At 40.7% G+C, this 18,717-nt stretch overlaps 1 protein-coding gene across 1 annotated transcript in view; it reads left to right on the forward strand.

The window, feature by feature from the left end:
* Window positions 1-18,717, forward strand: part of LOC138760431 (ALK tyrosine kinase receptor-like) — a 489,739-nt gene that overhangs the window by 386,487 nt on the left and 84,535 nt on the right. The window contains exons 15-16 of the mRNA XM_069931014.1: window positions 57-186; window positions 8,163-8,260. Of these exons, the coding sequence (XP_069787115.1) occupies window positions 57-186; window positions 8,163-8,260 (228 nt within the window). The remainder of the gene's footprint in view (window positions 1-56; window positions 187-8,162; window positions 8,261-18,717) is intronic.

Genomic DNA, 18,717 nt, shown 5'->3' on the forward strand with positions numbered 1-18,717 from the left:
AATGATCCATGCTTTTCATGGAGACACTGAATGTGTGTGCACTTTGTCTCTTACAGCAAGTTCTGCCATCAAAACATTGTTCGATGTATTGGAGTCAGCCTGCAGGCTCTCCCTCGCTTTATTCTACTGGAGCTGATGGCAGGAGGAGACATGAAATCCTTCCTTCGGGAGTACCGACCTAAACCAGTAAGATGTGTACATATTTTAATGGAGTGATTTGCCTGAAGTTTTTCACAAGACAAGCATGCCAATCTGTAATTCTCATAAACTCTGTAGGAGTGGTTCATAAGGACTGTGAATCACAAGTATTTGTTTGAAAAAATATGACCTTTGTCAATATTATTAATAATTTTAAATAGCTGTTTTTAGATTTAGATTGTTTTAATATTTCAGATTTATTGTCAGAGTACATACACGATATTGCATATAATTGTGAGATTCTTTTTCCTGCAGGTGAGACAGAACTACCATTTATTGGTAGCACAAAAAAACTGTTTGCTATGTACACATGCAAATGAATAAAGAAACGTGAACAAACTAACTGCAATACAGAGAGGAAAAAAATTAATAAAGTGCACAAGTAAGAGTCCTTAAATGGGTCCTCGATTGAGTTTGCTGTTGAGGAGTCTGATGATGAAGGGATAGCAGCTGTTCCTGGACATGTTGGTGCAAATTTTGTGACACCTATAACATACCTCCGTCTTGATTATAGCAACAAGAACAGAGAGTGTGCCAGGTGGTGTGGATCCTTGATGATTGCTGCTTCTCTCCAGCAGCGTTCCCTCTTGATGTTCTTGATAATAGGGAAGGTTTTCCCCGTGACAACCTGGGCTGTGTCCGATACCTTTCTCAGGGCTTTACGCTCAGGCGTGTTGGTATCCCCGTACCAGACTGTGATGCAGCCTGATCAGCACACATTCTGCCACACCTCTGTAGAAATGTTCCAGGGTTTCCGATGTCATATCAAACCTCCATAAACTCCTGAGGAAGTAGAACTCATTGGTACTTCTGGATGATGCCAGGATTATTAATATTTCCTATGCCTCCTGGAAACAGGTTGTAAGCATTTAGTGTTTGCTTCACATCTGAATGACCACCTTTGAGGTGTTTGTTCATAGATGCCTTGAGCATCCCTAGTTAGGATCACATCTTGCTGATGCATTTCCAGGTGACACTGATTAAATATCAGCATTTAATCTGTTGCTTGGCAAAATGTCAAATGATATTGTTTTCCAAATTGCTGCAGCTCTGATTGACGATAAACTATTGAATGAGGACAAAGCCTTTGTGTATAAAAGAGCACAAAAGTAAAATCTGCAGATATTTATTTTATACTTATGCAAGCACTGACATTTGAAATCCAACTAATTTTTGTTACTTTGTGTTGGCTGTCAGTTTCTGAATGGAAGAGTAGAAGAATAGACTATGTATCACATAATATTAGCACCCTTACAATCAAGTAATGTGATGCTTTGTTTATTATTTGGCTTAGGCCATTATTATCTGCCCAAATAAAGAGAAATCACCAAATTGCAAAGTTTAGTTTTAAGCCATCCACAGTAATTGACAGTAAAAGATACTTTGCAAGTTTTGTACAAATAGTTTGCCTTTATATCACTTAACTTGCATGACATCCAGTAACAATTAGTTTTGTAAAATGCATCAGCATTTGATATCCAATCCTTTTTAATCCAACTTCCTACTTTTTTTTCCTTCCTATCTCATGCTTGAACTTTCTTCCCTTCCTCTTTTTCAGGGTCTCCATTTGTTTTACTTACACTTCAGCCTTCATTTCCACCTATGTGTTGGGATATTAAAGGACAGTGGAGTGGTAAAAATCAAACGACTTTGTGCATCAGTGCCAATTTTAGTTGGAGATTTCATTTGAAGAGTACAGAACTCAAACAATCTGCATTAAAACATAATATTACTGAGGGTGGGGACTTGAATCAAAATATAAAATACAAGGAACACTCAGCATCCGTGGAAGGAGAAAATTAATGATGACCTTTCATTGGAACTAGTTAATCATTGAATTATGGAGCAATACACATTGAAACGGGCCATTCACCCCATTAACCAATGCTGACCATCAACTATCCACTTGGACTAATCCTATATTAATCCCATTTCTTTATTCTTTGCACATTACCTTTCACTCCCCCAAATAATAACCATTTACCAGAGAGGATTTAGTATGATCAATGAACCTACTAATCACTGTTTTGGGAATGTGGGGATAAAAGCTAGAGAACCCAAAAGAAAAATGTGTAAACTCCACACAGACAGCATCCAAAGTCTGGATTGAACTAAGGTCTCTGACTCTCTGAGGCAGCGGTCCTACCAGTGGTCCAACTGTGCTTCTTTTCTACTAAGCATGTTTTAAAATACAGGGAAGTGCTGTGATTGAGATGGTTAACTTTGTTTTCATGTCTTTATTGACACTATAGCATATTAGATCCTATCTTTATCAGTGAAAAGTAGCACAGTCTGTCTAATACAACTTAATCTGGAGCAACATTGATTTTGTGATGAGAAGAATGTGGATTTTGTAACGTAAATCTTGAAGCTACTTTGATTAAATTTGTTGGTATATTGATTTTGTCCTGACTGTATAGATCAAGTATCGTTGGTTAGTCATTAACTTTGTTTAACAATGTAGTGGTGTGTTAGAACCAATTTTGTATTTCTTGTGATTGCAATGAGCTTTAATTTATCTAAGTACTATTGTTCTTTCTGTTGTCTGCATTCATGTATTTTTATATCAAATCCTATCTGTCTGAGAAAATTAGTGGTTAGAGAGGGCCAGAGCTATTACATCTGAAATTGCAAGGAATCACCTGAACGCTATGCTTAAGAAGCAACTACGACAGGCTCAGTTGTGCTCGGAACACAATGATCCTGCCACAGCATGTACAAGGTCAATCAGTCTGCCTCTGGGGCTATACAAATCTGATTGAGTGGAGCCAAGGAAATGGGGACATTTGGGAATGGTAGGAGCTGAGCAGGGAGAGAGAGAATTGTTGAACAAGGCTGGTCCCGAACCAATAGGTCCTGAAAGTAGGATCATTTATGGTGGTAGTTATACTGACTGATTGAGCTGATTAGACCAACATAGTCTTTATTGATCTGGTCCATATTATGATCACCAGGACATAGTTTGATGGGCAATCAAGTGACTCCATGAGGCAGTAGATCGGAGTCAAAAGGCTTTTGTTAGCTTAGATGGTAGCTGGGGCTCAGAGAGCATCTGGCCTGGATCTGAGCAGGAAGTGATCAAGGGTCAAGGTCTTGGGTCAGGACTTTTATTAGGGAATCTCTTGGGAAGGAAGGAGCAGTCCAGGCCAATACATACAGTTATTACAGTTAATACCTCATACCACCACATGGTTGAAAGTAATTTTACACAGGGAATAATAGCTAAAGATGGAGTGGGAAGGAATATGGAATAGGGTGATACAATCAGCATAGCGGTGCCAGCGATTGGGAATGGGGTTCGAATACTGAGTTGTCTGTAAGGAGTTTGTACGTTCTACACCTCCAGGTGCTCCAGTTTCCTCCTACTGTGAAAACGTACCAGGGATGTAGGTTAATTGGGTGTAATTAGGCTTGTGAGCTAAAAGGGCCTGTTATTGTGCTATATGTCTAAATTTAAATGTAAACCTTCCTCAACCAAAGGTTGGTGTATGCTGCATTTACTGACCTTGTGGGGGCAGGAATTGGATGCCCACAGCTCCTGAAACTCATCAGTGATAGATAAAAATACACAGTAAAATCTCTGGTATCCAGAATTCAAGCAACTGGCAAAAAAAATTCAAGGAAAATAAATTTTAAAAATTAAAATAATTTTGTTGTTAGAATTTTTTTAGGTTAAGTTTTATCTCTTTTTTTTGTAAGTAGGTATTTTTTTTTCCATATATAATATTGTTAATTTTATTAACTCTTCACTCTTTATTTGGGGGGGGGGGAGGGTTGGACTAATTTTAAGTTAGAGATAAAACTTAACCTAAAAAAATTCTAACTAATATTGTGTTACAATTAACGGGGGGGGGGGGGGGGGTAATTTTGTGTAGTTTTATGATGTAATATCATACCATTTTAATTTTTTTTTATTTTTCTTTAAATGTAATTCTCTATTGTATTCATGTTATAAAATTTTAAATAAAGTCTTCAAAAAAAAATTAAAATAATTAAGAATAAGGTAATAGGTAAACATGTTTAAACATGTAAAAGTAAATGTTCTCTGAAGTAACACGTAAGCCTTTGATGAAGATGAGAGCAAATATTCAGCCAGCGGAGGGTTTTGGTTGGGCTTTACTCGTAACAACTGTTTGAATAAAGTTGTGTTTGAATAAAATAGCATCGCCAAGAATGAAGAGCTGGTTGATTCCGCTCGCCATCAGGTTGACTCTCTAAAAGTGTCTCCTTATCCCTGATTGGTAGGAGTCTCCCCCAGTCAGAGGCTTTATCTGTAAACTTGGGGGGGGGAAAGGAATAATTATCTGTAATATTATTGTTCATCTTTCGGGTGGCTCCATGGAGGGGGTGATACCTGCAGATCCAGTGACAGTTAAAAGTTTTCAAAGAATGTAAGTGAAAAATAAAGTAAAATGGTTTAAGGTTATATGTACATGCAAGTGAAGTTTATATAGTGTAAGGACAGTATAGTATTTTTGTCTGTAGCTTTTTCTAAACTGTTTATTCTTAATGCAGGTGTATTAATTAGGCATTGTAAGAGTAACCGGAAAATACACTTAACCAGCATCTAACAATCCCCATATGTGCCAGATACCAGGGCTTTTACTGTTCTGCCAGATACCAGGGCTTTTACTGTTCTGCCAGATAACAGGGCTTTTACTGTTCTGCCAGATACCAGGGCTTTTACTGTTCATGACATGATTAGCAAGTTTATCCTTGACACTAAATTGTCTGGTATTGCAGATAGTAAGGACAGTTGCCAAGGATTGCAGTTGAGCAGATCAATGGAATTTAATACATAAAAATGTGAGGTGTTTGTTTTGAGAGGTCTAACATGGGTTGGAGCTACACCATGAATGAGAGATCTGGCATGTGATGTGGAGCAGAGGGATCCAGAAGTACAGGTACATTGTACCTTGAAAGTGGAATCAGATGCATATAGAATAGTCAAAGAAGCTTTCAGCACATTGGCTTTTGTTAGTCAAAGTATTAACTATAGAAGTTGGGAGGGCATGTTGCAGTTGTATGGGGTTGAGACCCCATTTGGAGTATTGTGTTCAGTTTTGGTCACTGTATTGAAAGAAAGATGTTGTCCAGCTGTAGAGGAGATTTGCAAGGATCTTGCCAGGATTCAGGAGCCTGAGCTATAGGGAAAGGTTGAGCAGGCTAGTGCTTTATTCCATGGAGTGTAGGGGATGAGGGATGATCTCCTGGAGGTAATCAAGGTCATGAATGGAATAGATTGGGTGAATACACAGAGTCTTTTGCTCAGACCAGGGAATTAGTAATGAGAAGACACAGGTTTCAGGTGAGGGGGGAGAGATTTCACAGGAATCAAAGGGATAACATTTTTTTTTACACAGAAGATGGTGTGTGTATGGAATGGGCTGTCAGAGGAGGGGGTTGAAGCGGACACTATTGTGGCATTTAAGAAATATATATATTTGGATGGATGGATGGGTAGAATGTGTTTAGAGGGCTAAGGGGCAAAGGCAGGCAGTGAGGACGAGTGTGGGTGAGACTATTTTGGTCAACATAGAGAGGTTGGACCTGTTTCTACGCTGTATAACTCTACCTACCTTTGCTGGGAAGGATGTCTTGTGCTGATCTCAGATAATTATTCACCTGGGTGAAGGGCGTTTTCAATTATTTCACAAAGAAGCTCATATTTCAGTTTGTAGAATTGTGACCTTGCTGTTAAAGGAATTCATGATGCAACTAAGTACTTAAAAGGCATAATTTACTAACATGATGAACTTGAATATTCAGATGTGTGTTTGAATGTTTCTGTAATTTTGTTTGTTTATTTGATGGAAATATACATATAGGTAAGGCTATGAGCAGTGATATAATGCTCTGTCAAATTTTCTTCTGTCATAATCATCTGGTTTAAGATGCCAGTTTGAAGTTCACTAAAAAAAATTGTCAGAGGATTACATTGTGAACGGGCAATGATACAGTTATCCCAACATAGTAAGATATAAACATTGCTAGCCTTTGTTCAGTGTTAAATGCTGTTAGACCTTCTGTCTTATTGAGATTGGAGAAATTGGGCTCTGTTGTTCATTGAAAAGATTTACAATATTACAAACAACAGGATTAAGCATGAAGAAACATGTTTCTCATAATTTTCAAAGATGCTACTGTCACACTGGGTGAATGGTGAATTGCTAATCTAAGCAGTAATGATTAACACCATGTGATCCTAAACTTTATAGCCATGGTTGGTGATTGGTTTTACCTTGACTTTCAATTGCACCTTCTACTTGAGAAACAAGAGTAAAGTTGCCAAATATTTGAAAACGACGACAAAATAATGAGATGATGTTATGTAGAAAATCAGTTATAAACACAAGTAAATCATCAGTCAGAACATGCAAAGTAATTCTGAAAATAATTCAGATTTTCTCTTTGATGTGCTCCAAAAGCTGCAACTCAAATGTATACTGACGTCAAAAAGGCTGAACTGAGAAATTTATTACGCACTAAAAATGTAAAGGTTCTTTCGCTCCTCTGTTCTAAGTTAATTTTAACTAAAGCAATGCTGAGAAATCTGTGATTGACCTGATATCCCTAAACCTGGGAGGTTTCCTACACATTATTATTAATTCCTTGTCCACTTTTGACACACTTTGATGACTTTGACTGAGTAACCAAATCCTAGAAGAGATGTCAAGCAGCAAACTGTAAACATTATGATGAACATTGATAGATTTCCAATCAAGATCCAAGATTCCTTTACCGTTATGTAATAATATAGAACATGTAATATTACACAAAATTTCCTTCTGCCTGTTGTAATGCAGACAAAGAGTTGACATTAGTGTAGCTCAGCACCCTTGCAGTACGAGAGAAAGAGAAGCAAAAGAGAATCTCTTCAGTCACTGAGTGTTCGTGGATTTGTTTCCAGCAGCTTCTACAGCTGCACAGACTCCTGTTAGATCCATCAGCAATTGCTGAAGCCCTCACTGCTCTGCCACCATGGTCACCTTCTCTATAGGGTCTTCTCCTCTGTCTCAATTAGGGGTGCTCCCCCCCCCCCTTTCTGGTGCCCTGCGCCGGTCTGCTATTCCTTCGGAATCTGTAACCCCTTGTGGCTATTGCCGAGCATGGATGCTGCCGTCTTGGGCACAGATCACCACATTTCCATGATTTTACTTACCAATATCATTAGCTTTTTTAACAAGCCATTAAATGCCTGTACAGAGCTAGTGGCATGAGGACCAGGCAGTTTTACACTTCAGAAAAGCACTGGCTCCACTCTCCCAGAGCCATACCAGTGGTGGCACTACCGCTACAACAGCTCTGGAAACGCTGCCATTTTTGTTCTCCATTAAAAGTTGATTCGATGTAATAAAGATGTATTGGTCAGAATACAAGGAGGTAACAAGTAGGAGGAATCAGTTCACCTGGATGTTAGAGTGGGAAGTATTAAATTATCCATCATGTCTTTAATGGGGATAATCAATATTAACGATGTGGATGACAAAGGATGTTAATGATTTGATCAGGAGCAGAAAGGTAATAGTCAACTGGAATCAAGTGTGTCTCTTGGAGAACATAGAGGGCGTCGGACTGAACAAGAAAAGAAATTAAGGCAAGAGCATCCATGGGAAGCAAGGGAGGAGATAGTTGGGGCCATGAAGGAGATTTTTGCAAAGACAGCCTCAGGTTAAAATACATAAGATTGAGGGATAGCTTTGTTCTCTTCATTTATTGAAAAGAACAAAAGGGATAAGCTTTTATCAAAGCCTTTTATCAGAGATATTGGTAACACTGGAGAAAGATAGATCTGTGATTGGCCATGTATCCCTAAACCTGGGAGGTTGTCTGCACACCATCTAGACGAAAGATCATGCAGGTTATCTACCCACGAAATTATTTTTGTGTCACTTCCTATAGCAGCATACTAAGTTTACGTTTTCTAAGTTCCAACCATTTATGAAAGTCTTCTGATATCACAGGGGCAACCATCAACACTGAGCATGCTGGACTTACTGAATGTGGCTCGTGACATTGCGCGGGGCTGCCAGTACTTGGAGGAGAACCACTTCATCCATCGGTAAGTAACTACAAGCTAGGCAAGCAGCATCTGCTTCACGTGCATGTTTTTGGTAATTGTCATTATGGGGCTTTACAAGATATGAACTTGATATATTCCACTTTCACATGATAGTTGGATAATGTCATTGAGATGAAAATTGCCTCTTTAATCAGTGTAGGGGAAAACATTTGAATTATTTCAGTGACATTTTTGTTTTTGAATTGATTTTCCTGTGGGCTCTGATAAACTATTGAAATCCTGTTCCAAAGAATTTTTTGATGAATGGGATGTGACCTAAATTTGAAAACTGCTTTTAAAAACAAATCAAGATCTAATTTTCTGAGACAAAGTTCCCAGGCATCAAACAACCACTGCTGAATTGTTACCAGTGGTGACATTCAACACATCATGGAGCCTCCAAAATGATGCTTGAAAGATCACTGTGAGAAAAAGCAAGATAAAATTACGGCTTGAGTGTTTTCTTTTAAATATCACGTCAGACAATGAAAACAGTTTTATGTTATTATGAATGATATGATAGCATAATTCATTGCATCAAAAATAATAGAAAACCTGGTATCATTCAGCAGAGAGACTGTCGTTCATTTATTTGTCTGCAGTTGGATTCATAAACCTGTACTTCAAATGCATTTCTTCACAAGGTGGAACGAGTGTGGTGGGAAATTTTTGTCAGCATGGCCAAGTTGAGTCAAAGGGCCTGCTTCCCCACTGTATCTCTATGATTCTAAAAGATTTATTCGGATTTAAGGCAGCATGGTTAATATAGCAGTTAGCACAGCAAAAGCAACCAGGTTTCAAATCTGGCGCTGTGTGTAAGGAGTTTGTACCTCCTCCCCATGTCTACGTGGATTTCCTCTTGGTGCTCCGGTTTCCTTCCACTGTTTGAAACGTAGTGGGGCTGAATGTTAATTGGGTGTAAATTGGGAGGCATGGGTTCGTGAGCTGTAAGGGCCTGTTACCGTGCTGTATACCTAAGTTTAAGAAAATTAAATAATTGCATGATGAGTTTTTTGTAGTAATTTATCTTTACAATCAGAACATGTTTTGTCTTAATCCTTGGAAAGTCCTATCTATGTGTCCCTTAATATGGATAAAAAAAATTTCTGGGGATAGGGATGTGAGGTTTCAGTCTAAATTGAATTATCAAGATCTCTTGCTTTGAAACGTCTTTTCTCAATCTATTAGTATTTCTTTGTCAGATCATGTTTCCATTTCTATTGTTTTGAATAAAAACAATCAAAATAGGAAGTGGTTTCATATCTCATTGTGCAAATTATTTATAAATATAGTAAATAATTGTACCATGAGCTTCAACTTCAGCTAACAGTCTCTGAAGAGAGATTTTAATCAAGTGAATTTCCAAATCCTCGCATAAATCACACATGCAGATGTTACCCTGTCCATTATTTCAGTTTGTAAAAAAAATCCAATTGAAAGTTGTCAAATGTAGTATAGCCTTTACAAATCTATGTTATCTTGTCTTTAATCAACTGAAAAGTTTCAAAATATTCAGACACGCTAGCAGTTAATTTCCCAAGAACAGATGTTAAAATTCCCCAGTTTCCTCCTCTCATCTTGTTTTATAGAAAAGTAACTCACACTATTTACCAATGTAAAGAAATAGTTAATAATTTCACACAGACACACACACATACACACACACACACACACACACACAAACACGCACACACACACACACACACACACACACACACACACACACACACACACACACACACACACACACACACACACACACACACACACACACACACAAATCTGTCATTTTGGAACATTAGTGATGGCAGACTAGCAGATTTTTTGGATTATCTGTTGCCTATTTCTGGACATTTTTTCCCACTTATTTTAAATGTTACAAAGAAGGGTAATACATTTTCCCGTGAACTCTCTGAGGTTAAGCAGAGTAAGAAATACACAAGCACTCTCGATCCTGCCTCTCACACCAACTATATACAATATAAAATATAATCTGTCACAAAAGGAACAGTTCAGACTAAACATATGACATTCATTTGTTCAAAACAAAATGTATTTATTTATTTTTTTATAGATATAATACTTATCCTGCATATGTATTATTTTTGACTATATGTGCCTTATGTCTAGTTTTGCATGTTTTGCACCGAGGACCAGAGAAAGCTGTTTTGTCGGGTTCTACTTGTACATTCCGATAACAATAAACTTGACTTGATTTGATTTGACGCCCATGACCCCTCAGCCCACAGTCAGAACACCAAAAGCTGTTTTGTCGGGTTGTACTTGTACATTCCGATAGCAATATACTTGACTTGATTTGATTTGACGCCCCTGACCCCTCAGCCCACAGTCAGAACACCAAAAGCAGATTTTGTCGGGTTGTACTTGTACTTTCCGATAGCAATAAACTTGACTTGATTTGATTTGACGCCCCTGACCCCTCAGCCCACAGTCAGAACATCAAAATCTGTTTTGTCGGGTTCTACTTGTACATTCCGATAGCAATAAACTTGACTTGATTTGATTTGACGCCCATGACCCCTCAGCCCACAGTCAGAACACCAAAAGCTGATTTTGACTGGTTGTACTTGTACATTCCGATAGCAATAAACTTGACTTGATTTGATTTGACGCCCCTGACCCCTCAGCCCACAGTCAGAACACCAAAAGCTGTTTTGTTGGGTTGTACTTGTACTTTCCGATAGCAATAAACTTGACTTGATTTGATTTGACGCCCCTGACCCCTCAACCCACAGTCAGAACACCAAAAGCTGTTTTGTCGGGTTGTACTTGTAAATTCCGATAGCAATAAACTTGACTTGATTTGATTTGACGCCCCTGACCCCTCAGCCAACAATCAGAACACCAAAAGCTGTTTTGTCGGGTTGTACTTGTACTTTCCGATAGCAATAAACTTGACTTGATTTGATTTAACGCCCCTGACCCCTCAACCCACAGTCAGAACACCAAAAGCTGTTTTGTCGGGTTGTACTTGTACATTCCGATAGCAATAAACTTGACTTGATTTTATTTGACGCCCCTGACCCCTCAGCCCACAGTCAGAACACCAAAAGCTGTTTTGTCGGGTCGTACTTGTACATTCTGATAGCAATAAACTTGACTTGATTTGATTTGACGCCCCTGACCCCTCAGCCCACAATCAGACACCAAAAGATGTTTTGTCGGGTTGTACTTGTACTTTCCAATAGCAATAAACTTGACTTGATTTGATTTGACGCCCCTGACCCCTCAGCCCACAGTCAGAACACCAAAAGCTGTTTTGTCGGGTTGTACTTGTACTTTCCGATAGCAATAAACTTGACTTGATTTGATTTGACGCCCCTGACCCCTCAGACCACAATCAGAACACCAAAAGCTGATTTGTCGGGTTGTACTTGTACATTCGATAGCAATAAACTTGACTTGATTTGATTTGATGCCCCTGACCCCTCAGCCCACAGTCAGAACACCAAAAGCTGTTTTGTCGGGTTGGACTTGTACATTCCGATAGCAATAAACTTGACTTGATTTGATTTGACGCCCCTGACCCCTCAGCCCACAGTCAGAACATCAAAAGCTGTTTTGTCGGGTTGTACTTGTACTTTCCGATAGCAATAAACTTGACTTGATTTGATTTGACGCCCCTGACCCCTCAGCCCACAGTCAGAACACCAAAAGCTGTTTTGTCGGGTTGTACTTGTACTTTCCGATAGCAATAAACTTGACTTGATTTGATTTGACGCCCCTGACCCCTCAGCCCACAGTCAGAACACCAAAAGCTGTTTTGTCGGGTTGTACTTGTACTTTCCGATAGCAATAAACTTGACTTGATTTGATTTGACGCCCCTGACCCCTCAGCCCACAGTCAGAACACCAAAAGCTGTTTTGTCGGGTTGTACTTGTACTTTCCGATAGCAATAAACTTGACTTGATTTGATTTGATGTCCCTCACCCCTCACCTCACATTCAGAACACCAAAAGCTGTTTTGTCGGGTTGTACTTGTACTTTCCGATAGCAATAAACTTGACTTGATTTGATTTGACGCCCCTGACCCCTCAGCCCACAGTCAGAACACCAAAAGCTGTTTTGTCGGGTTGTACTTGTACTTTCCGATAGCAATAAACTTGACGTGATTTGATTTGACGCCCCTGACCCCTCAGCCCACAGTCAGAACACCAAAAGCTGTTTTGTCGGGTTGTACTTGTACTTTCCGATAGCAATAAACTTGACTTGATTTGATTTGATGTCCCTGACCCCTCAGCTCACAGTCAGAACACCAAAAGCTGTTTTTTCAGGTTGTACTTGTACTTTCCGATAGCAATAAACTTGACTTGATTTGATTGGACGCCCCTGACCCCTCAGCCCACAGTCAGAACACCAAAAGATGTTTTGTCGGGTTGTACTTGTACTTTCCGATAGCAATAAACTTGACTTGATTTGATTTGACGCCCCTGACCCCTCAGCCCACAGTCAGAACACCAAAAGCTGATTTTGTCGGGTTGTACTTGTACATTCCGATAGCAATAAACTTGACTTGATTTGATTTGACGCCCCTGACCCCTCAGCCCACAGTCAGAACACAAAAAGATGTTTTGTCGGGTTGTACTTGTACTTTCCGATAGCAATAAACTTGACTTGATTTGATTTGACGCCCCTGACCCCTCAGCCCACAGTCAGAACACCAAAAGCTGTTTTGTCGGGTTCTACTTGTATATTCCGATAGCAATAAACTTGACTTGATTTGATTTGACGCCCCTGACGCCTCAGCCCACAGTCAGAACACCAAAAGCTGATTTTGACTGGTTGTACTTGTACATTCCGATAGCAATAAACTTGACTTGATTTGATTTGACGCCCCTGACCCCTCAGCCCACAGTCAGAACACCAAAAGCTGTTTTGTCGGGTTGTACTTGTACATTCCGATAGCAATAAACTTGACTTGAATTGATTTGATGCCCCTGACCCCTCAGCCCACAGTCAGAACACCAAAAGCTGATTTGTCGGGTTGTACTTGTACATTCGATAGCAATAAACTTGACTTGATTTGATTTGACGCCCCTGACCCCTCAGCCCACAGTCAGAACACCAAAAGCTGATTTTGTCGGGTTGTACTTGTACATTCGATAGCAATAAACTTGACTTGATTTGATTTGACGCCCCTGACCCCTCAGCCCACAGTCAGAACACCAAAAGCTGATTTTGTCGGGTTGTACTTGTACATTCGATTGCAATAAAATTGACTTGATTTGATTTGACACCCCTGACCCCTCAGCCCACAGTCAGAACACCAAAAGCTGATTTGTCGGGTTGTACTTGTACATTCGATAGCAATAAACTTGACTTGATTTGATTTGACGCCCCTGAACCCTCAGCCCACAATCAGAACACCAAAAGCTGATTTGTCAGGTTGTACTTGTACTTTCGATAGCAATAAACTTGACTTGATTTGATTTGAGGCCCCTGACCCCTCAGCCCACAGTCAGGACACCAAAAGCTGTTTTGTCGGGTTGTACTTGTACATTCCGATAGCAATAAACTTGACTTGATATGATTTGACGCCCATGACCCCTCAGCCCACAGTCAGAACATCAAAAGCTGTTTTGTCGGGTTGTACTTGTACTTTCCGATAGCAATAAACTTGACTTGATTTGATTTGACGCCCCTGACCCCTCAGCCCACAGTCAGAACACCAAAAGCTGTTTTGTCGGATTGTACTTGTACTTTCCGATAGCAATAAACTTGACTTGATTTGATTTGACGCCCCTGACCCCTCAGCCCACAGTCAGAACACCAAAAGTTGCTTTGTCGGGTTGTACTTGTACTTTCCGATAGCCATAAACTTGACTTGATTTGATTTGACGCCCCTGACCCCTCAGCCCACATTCAGAACACCAAAAGCTGTTTTGTCGGGTTGTACTTGTACTTTCCGATAGCAATAAACTTGACTTGATTTGATTCGACGCCCCTGACCCCTCAGCCCACAGTCAGAACACCAAAAGCTGTTTTGTCGAGTTGTACTTGTACTTTCCGATAGCAATAAACTTGACTTGATTTGATTTGACGCCCCTGACCCCTCAGCCCACAGCCAGAACACCAAAAGTTGTTTTGTTGGGTTGTACTTGTACTTTCCGATAGCAATAATCTTGACTTGATTTGATTTAACGCCCCTGACCCCTCAGCCCACAGTCAGAACACCAAAAGATGTTTTGTCGGGTTGTTCTTGTACTTTCCGATAGCAATAAACTTGACTTGATTTGATTTGACGCCCCTGACCCCTCAGCCCACAGCCAGAACACCAAAAGTTGTTTTGTTGGGTTGTACTTGTACTTTCCGATAGCAATAAACTTGACTTGATTTGATTTGACGCCCCTGACCCCTCAGCCCACAGCCAGAACACCAAAAGTTGTTTTGTTGGGTTGTACTTGTACTTTCGGATAGCAATAAACTTGACTTGATTTGATTCGACGCCCCTGACCCCTCAGCCCACAGTCAGAACACCAAAAGCTGTTTTGTCGAGTTGTACTTGTACTTTCCGATAGCAATAAACTTGACTTGATTTGATTTGACGCCCCTGACCCCTCAGCCCACAGTCAGAACACCAAAAGCTGTTTTGTCGGGTTGTACTGGTAAATTCCAATAGCAATAAACTTGACTTGATTTGATTTGACGCCCCTGACCCCTCAGCCCACATTCAGAACACCAAAAGCTGTTTTGTCGGGTTGTACTTGTACTTTCCGATAGCAATAATCTTGACTTGATTTGATTTGACGCCCCTGACCCCTCAGCCCACAGTCAGAACACCAAAAGCTGATTTTGTCGGGTTGTACTTGTACATTCCGATAGCAATAAACTTGACTTGATTTGATTTGACGCCCCTGACCCCTCAGCCCACAGTCAGAACACCAAAAGATGTTTTGTCGGGTTGTACTTGTACTTTCCGATAGCAATAAACTTGACTTGATTTGATTTGACGCCCCTGACCCCTCAGCCCACAGTCAGAACACCAAAAGCTGATTTTGTCTGGTTGTACTTGTACATTCCGATAGCAATAAACTTGACTTGATTTGATTTGACGCCCCTGACCCCTCAGCCCACAGTCAGAACACTAAAAGCTGTTTTGTCGGGTTCTACTTGTACATTCCGATAGCAATAAACTTGACTTGATTTGATTTGACACCCCTGACCCCTCAGCCCACAGTCAGAACACCAAAAGCTGATTTTGTCTGGTTGTACTTGTACATTCCGATAGCAATAAACTTTACTTGATTTGATTTGACGCCCCTGACCCCTCAGCCCACATTCAGAACACCAAAAGCTGTTTTGTCGGGTTGTACTTGTACTTTCCGATAGCAATAAACTTGACTTGATTTGATTTGACGCCCCTGACCCCTCAGCCCACAGTCAGAACACCAAAAGCTGTTTTGTCGGGTTCTACTTGTACATTCCGATAGCAATAAACTTGACTTGATTTGATTTGACGCCCCTGACCCCTCAGCCCACAGTCAGAACACCAAAAGCTGATTTTGACTGGTTGTACTTGTACATTCCGATAGCAATAAACTTGACTTGATTTGATTTGACGCCCCTGACCCCTCAGCCCACATTCAGAACACCAAAAGCTGTTTTGTCGGGTTGTACTTGTACTTTCCGATAGCAATAATCTTGACTTGATTTGATTTGACGCCCCTGACCCCTCAGCCCACAGTCAGAACACCAAAAGATGTTTTGTCGGGTTGTACTTGTACTTTCCGATAGCAATAAACTTGACTTGATTTGATTTGACGCCCCTGACCCCTCAGCCCACAGCCAGAACACCAAAAGTTGTTTTGTTGGGTTGTACTTGTACTTTCCGATAGCAATAAACTTGACTTGATTTGATTTGACGCCCCTGACCCCTCAGCCCACAGTCAGAACACCAAAAGCTGTTTTGTTGGGTTCTACTTGTACATTCCGATAGCAATAAACTTGACTTGATTTGATTTGACGCCGCTGACCCCTCAGCCCACAGTCAGAACACCAAAAGCTGATTTTGTCTGGTTGTACTTGTACATTCCGATAGCAATAAACTTGACTTGATTTGATTTGACGCCCATGACCCCTCAGCCCACAGTCAGAACACTAAAAGCTGTTTTGTCGGGTTGTACTTGTACTTTCCGATAGCAATAAACTTGACTTGATTTGATTTGACGCCCCTGACCCCTCAGCCCACAGTCAGAACAACAAAATCTGTTTTGTCGGGTTGTACTTGTCCTTTCCGATAGCAATAAACTTGACTTGATTTGATTTGACGCCCCTGACCACTCAGCCCACAGTCAGAACACCAAAAGATGTTTTGTCGGGTTGTACTTGTACTTTCCGGTAGCAATAAACTTGACTTGATTTGATTTGACGCCCCTGACCCCTCAGCCCACAGTCAGAACACCAAAAGCTGTTTTGTCGGGTTGTACTTGTACATTCCGATAGCAATAAACTTGACTTGATTTGATTTGATGCCCCTGACCCCTCAGCCCACAGTCAGAACACCAAAAGCTGATTTGTCGGGTTATACTTGTACATTCGATAGCAATCAACTTGACTTGATTATATTTGACGCCCCTGACCCCTCAGCCCACAGTCAAAACACCAAAAGCTGATTTTGTCGGGTTGTACTTGTACATTCGATAGCAATAAACTTGACTAGATTTGATTTGACGCCCCTGACCCCTCAGCCCACAGTCAGAACACCAAAAGCTGATTTTGTCGGGTTGTACTTGTACATTCGATAGCAATAAACTTGACTTGATTTGATTTGACGCCCCTGACCCCTCAGCCCACAATCAGAACACCAAAAGCTGATTTGTCGGGTTCTACTTGTACTTTCCGATAGCAATAAACTTGACTTGATTTGATTCGACGCCCCTGACCCCTCAGCCCACAGTCAGAACACCAAAAGCTGTTTTGTCGAGTTGTACTTGTACTTTCCGATAGCAATAAACTTGACTTGATTTGATTTGACGCCCCTGACCCCTCAGCCCACAGTCAGAACACCAAAAGCTGTTTTGTCGGGTTGTACTTGTACATTCCAATAGCAATAAACTTGACTTGATTTGATTTGACGCCCCTGACCCCTCAGCCCTCATTCAGAACACCAAAAGCTGTTTTGTCGGGTTGTACTTGTACTTTCCGATAGCAATAATCTTGACTTGATTTGATTTGACGCCCCTGACCCCTCAGCCCACAGTCAGAACACCAAAAGCTGATTTTGTCGAGTTGTACTTGTACATTCCGATAGCAATAAACTTGACTTGATTTGATTTGACGCCCCTGACCCCTCAGCCCACAGTCAGAACACCAAAAGATGTTTTGTCGGGTTGTACTTGTACTTTCCGATAACAATAAACTTGACTTGATTTGATTTGACGCCCCTGACCCCTCAGCCCACAGTCAGAAAACAAAAAGCTGATTTTGTCTGGTTGTACTTGTACATTCCGATAGCAATAAACTTGACTTGATTTGATTTGACGCCCCTGACCCCTCAGCCCACAGTCAGAACACCAAAAGATGTTTTGTCGGGTTGTACTTGTACTTTCCGATAGCAATAAACTTGACTTGATTTGATTTGACGCCCCTGACGCCTCAGCCCACAGTCAGAACACTAAAAGCTGTTTTGTCGGGTTCTACTTGTACATTCCGATAGCAATAAACTTGACTTGATTTGATTTGACACCCCTGACCCCTCAGCCACAGTCAGAACACCAAAAGCTGATTTTGTCGGGTTGTACTTGTACATTCGATAGCAATAAACTTGACTTGATTTGATTTGACGCCCCTGACCCCTCAGCCCACAGTCAGAACACCAAAAGCTGATTTTGTCGGGTTGTACTTGTACATTCGATAACAATAAAATTGACTTGATTTGATTTGACACCCCTGACCCCTCAGCCCACAGTCAGAACACCAAAAGCTGATTTGTCGGGTTGTACTTGTACATTCCGATAGCAATAAACTTGACTTGATATGATTTGACGCCCATGACCCCTCAGCCCACAGTCAGAACATCAAAAGCTGTTTTGTCGGGTTGTACTTGTACTTTCCGATAGCAATAAACTTGACTTGATTTGATTTGACGCCCCTGACCCCTCAGCCCACAGTCACAACACCAAAAGCTGTTTTGTCGGATTGTACTTGTACTTTCCGATAGCAATAAACTTGACTTGATTTGATTTGACGCCCCTGACCCCTCAGCCCACAGTCAGAACACCAAAAGCTGCTTTGTCGGGTTGTACTTGTACTTTCCGATAGCAATAAACTTGACTTGATTTGATTTGACGCCCCTGACCCCTCAGCCCACAGTCAGAACACCAAAAGCTGTTTTGTTGGGTTGTACTTGTACTTTCCGATAGCAATAAACTTGACTTGATTTGATTTGACGCCCCTGACCCCTCAGCCCACATTCAGAACACCAAAAGCTGTTTTG

This window comes from Narcine bancroftii, chromosome 4, assembly GCF_036971445.1.
Source record: "Narcine bancroftii isolate sNarBan1 chromosome 4, sNarBan1.hap1, whole genome shotgun sequence".
In the NCBI taxonomy this organism is placed as follows: Eukaryota; Metazoa; Chordata; class Chondrichthyes; order Torpediniformes; family Narcinidae; genus Narcine; species Narcine bancroftii.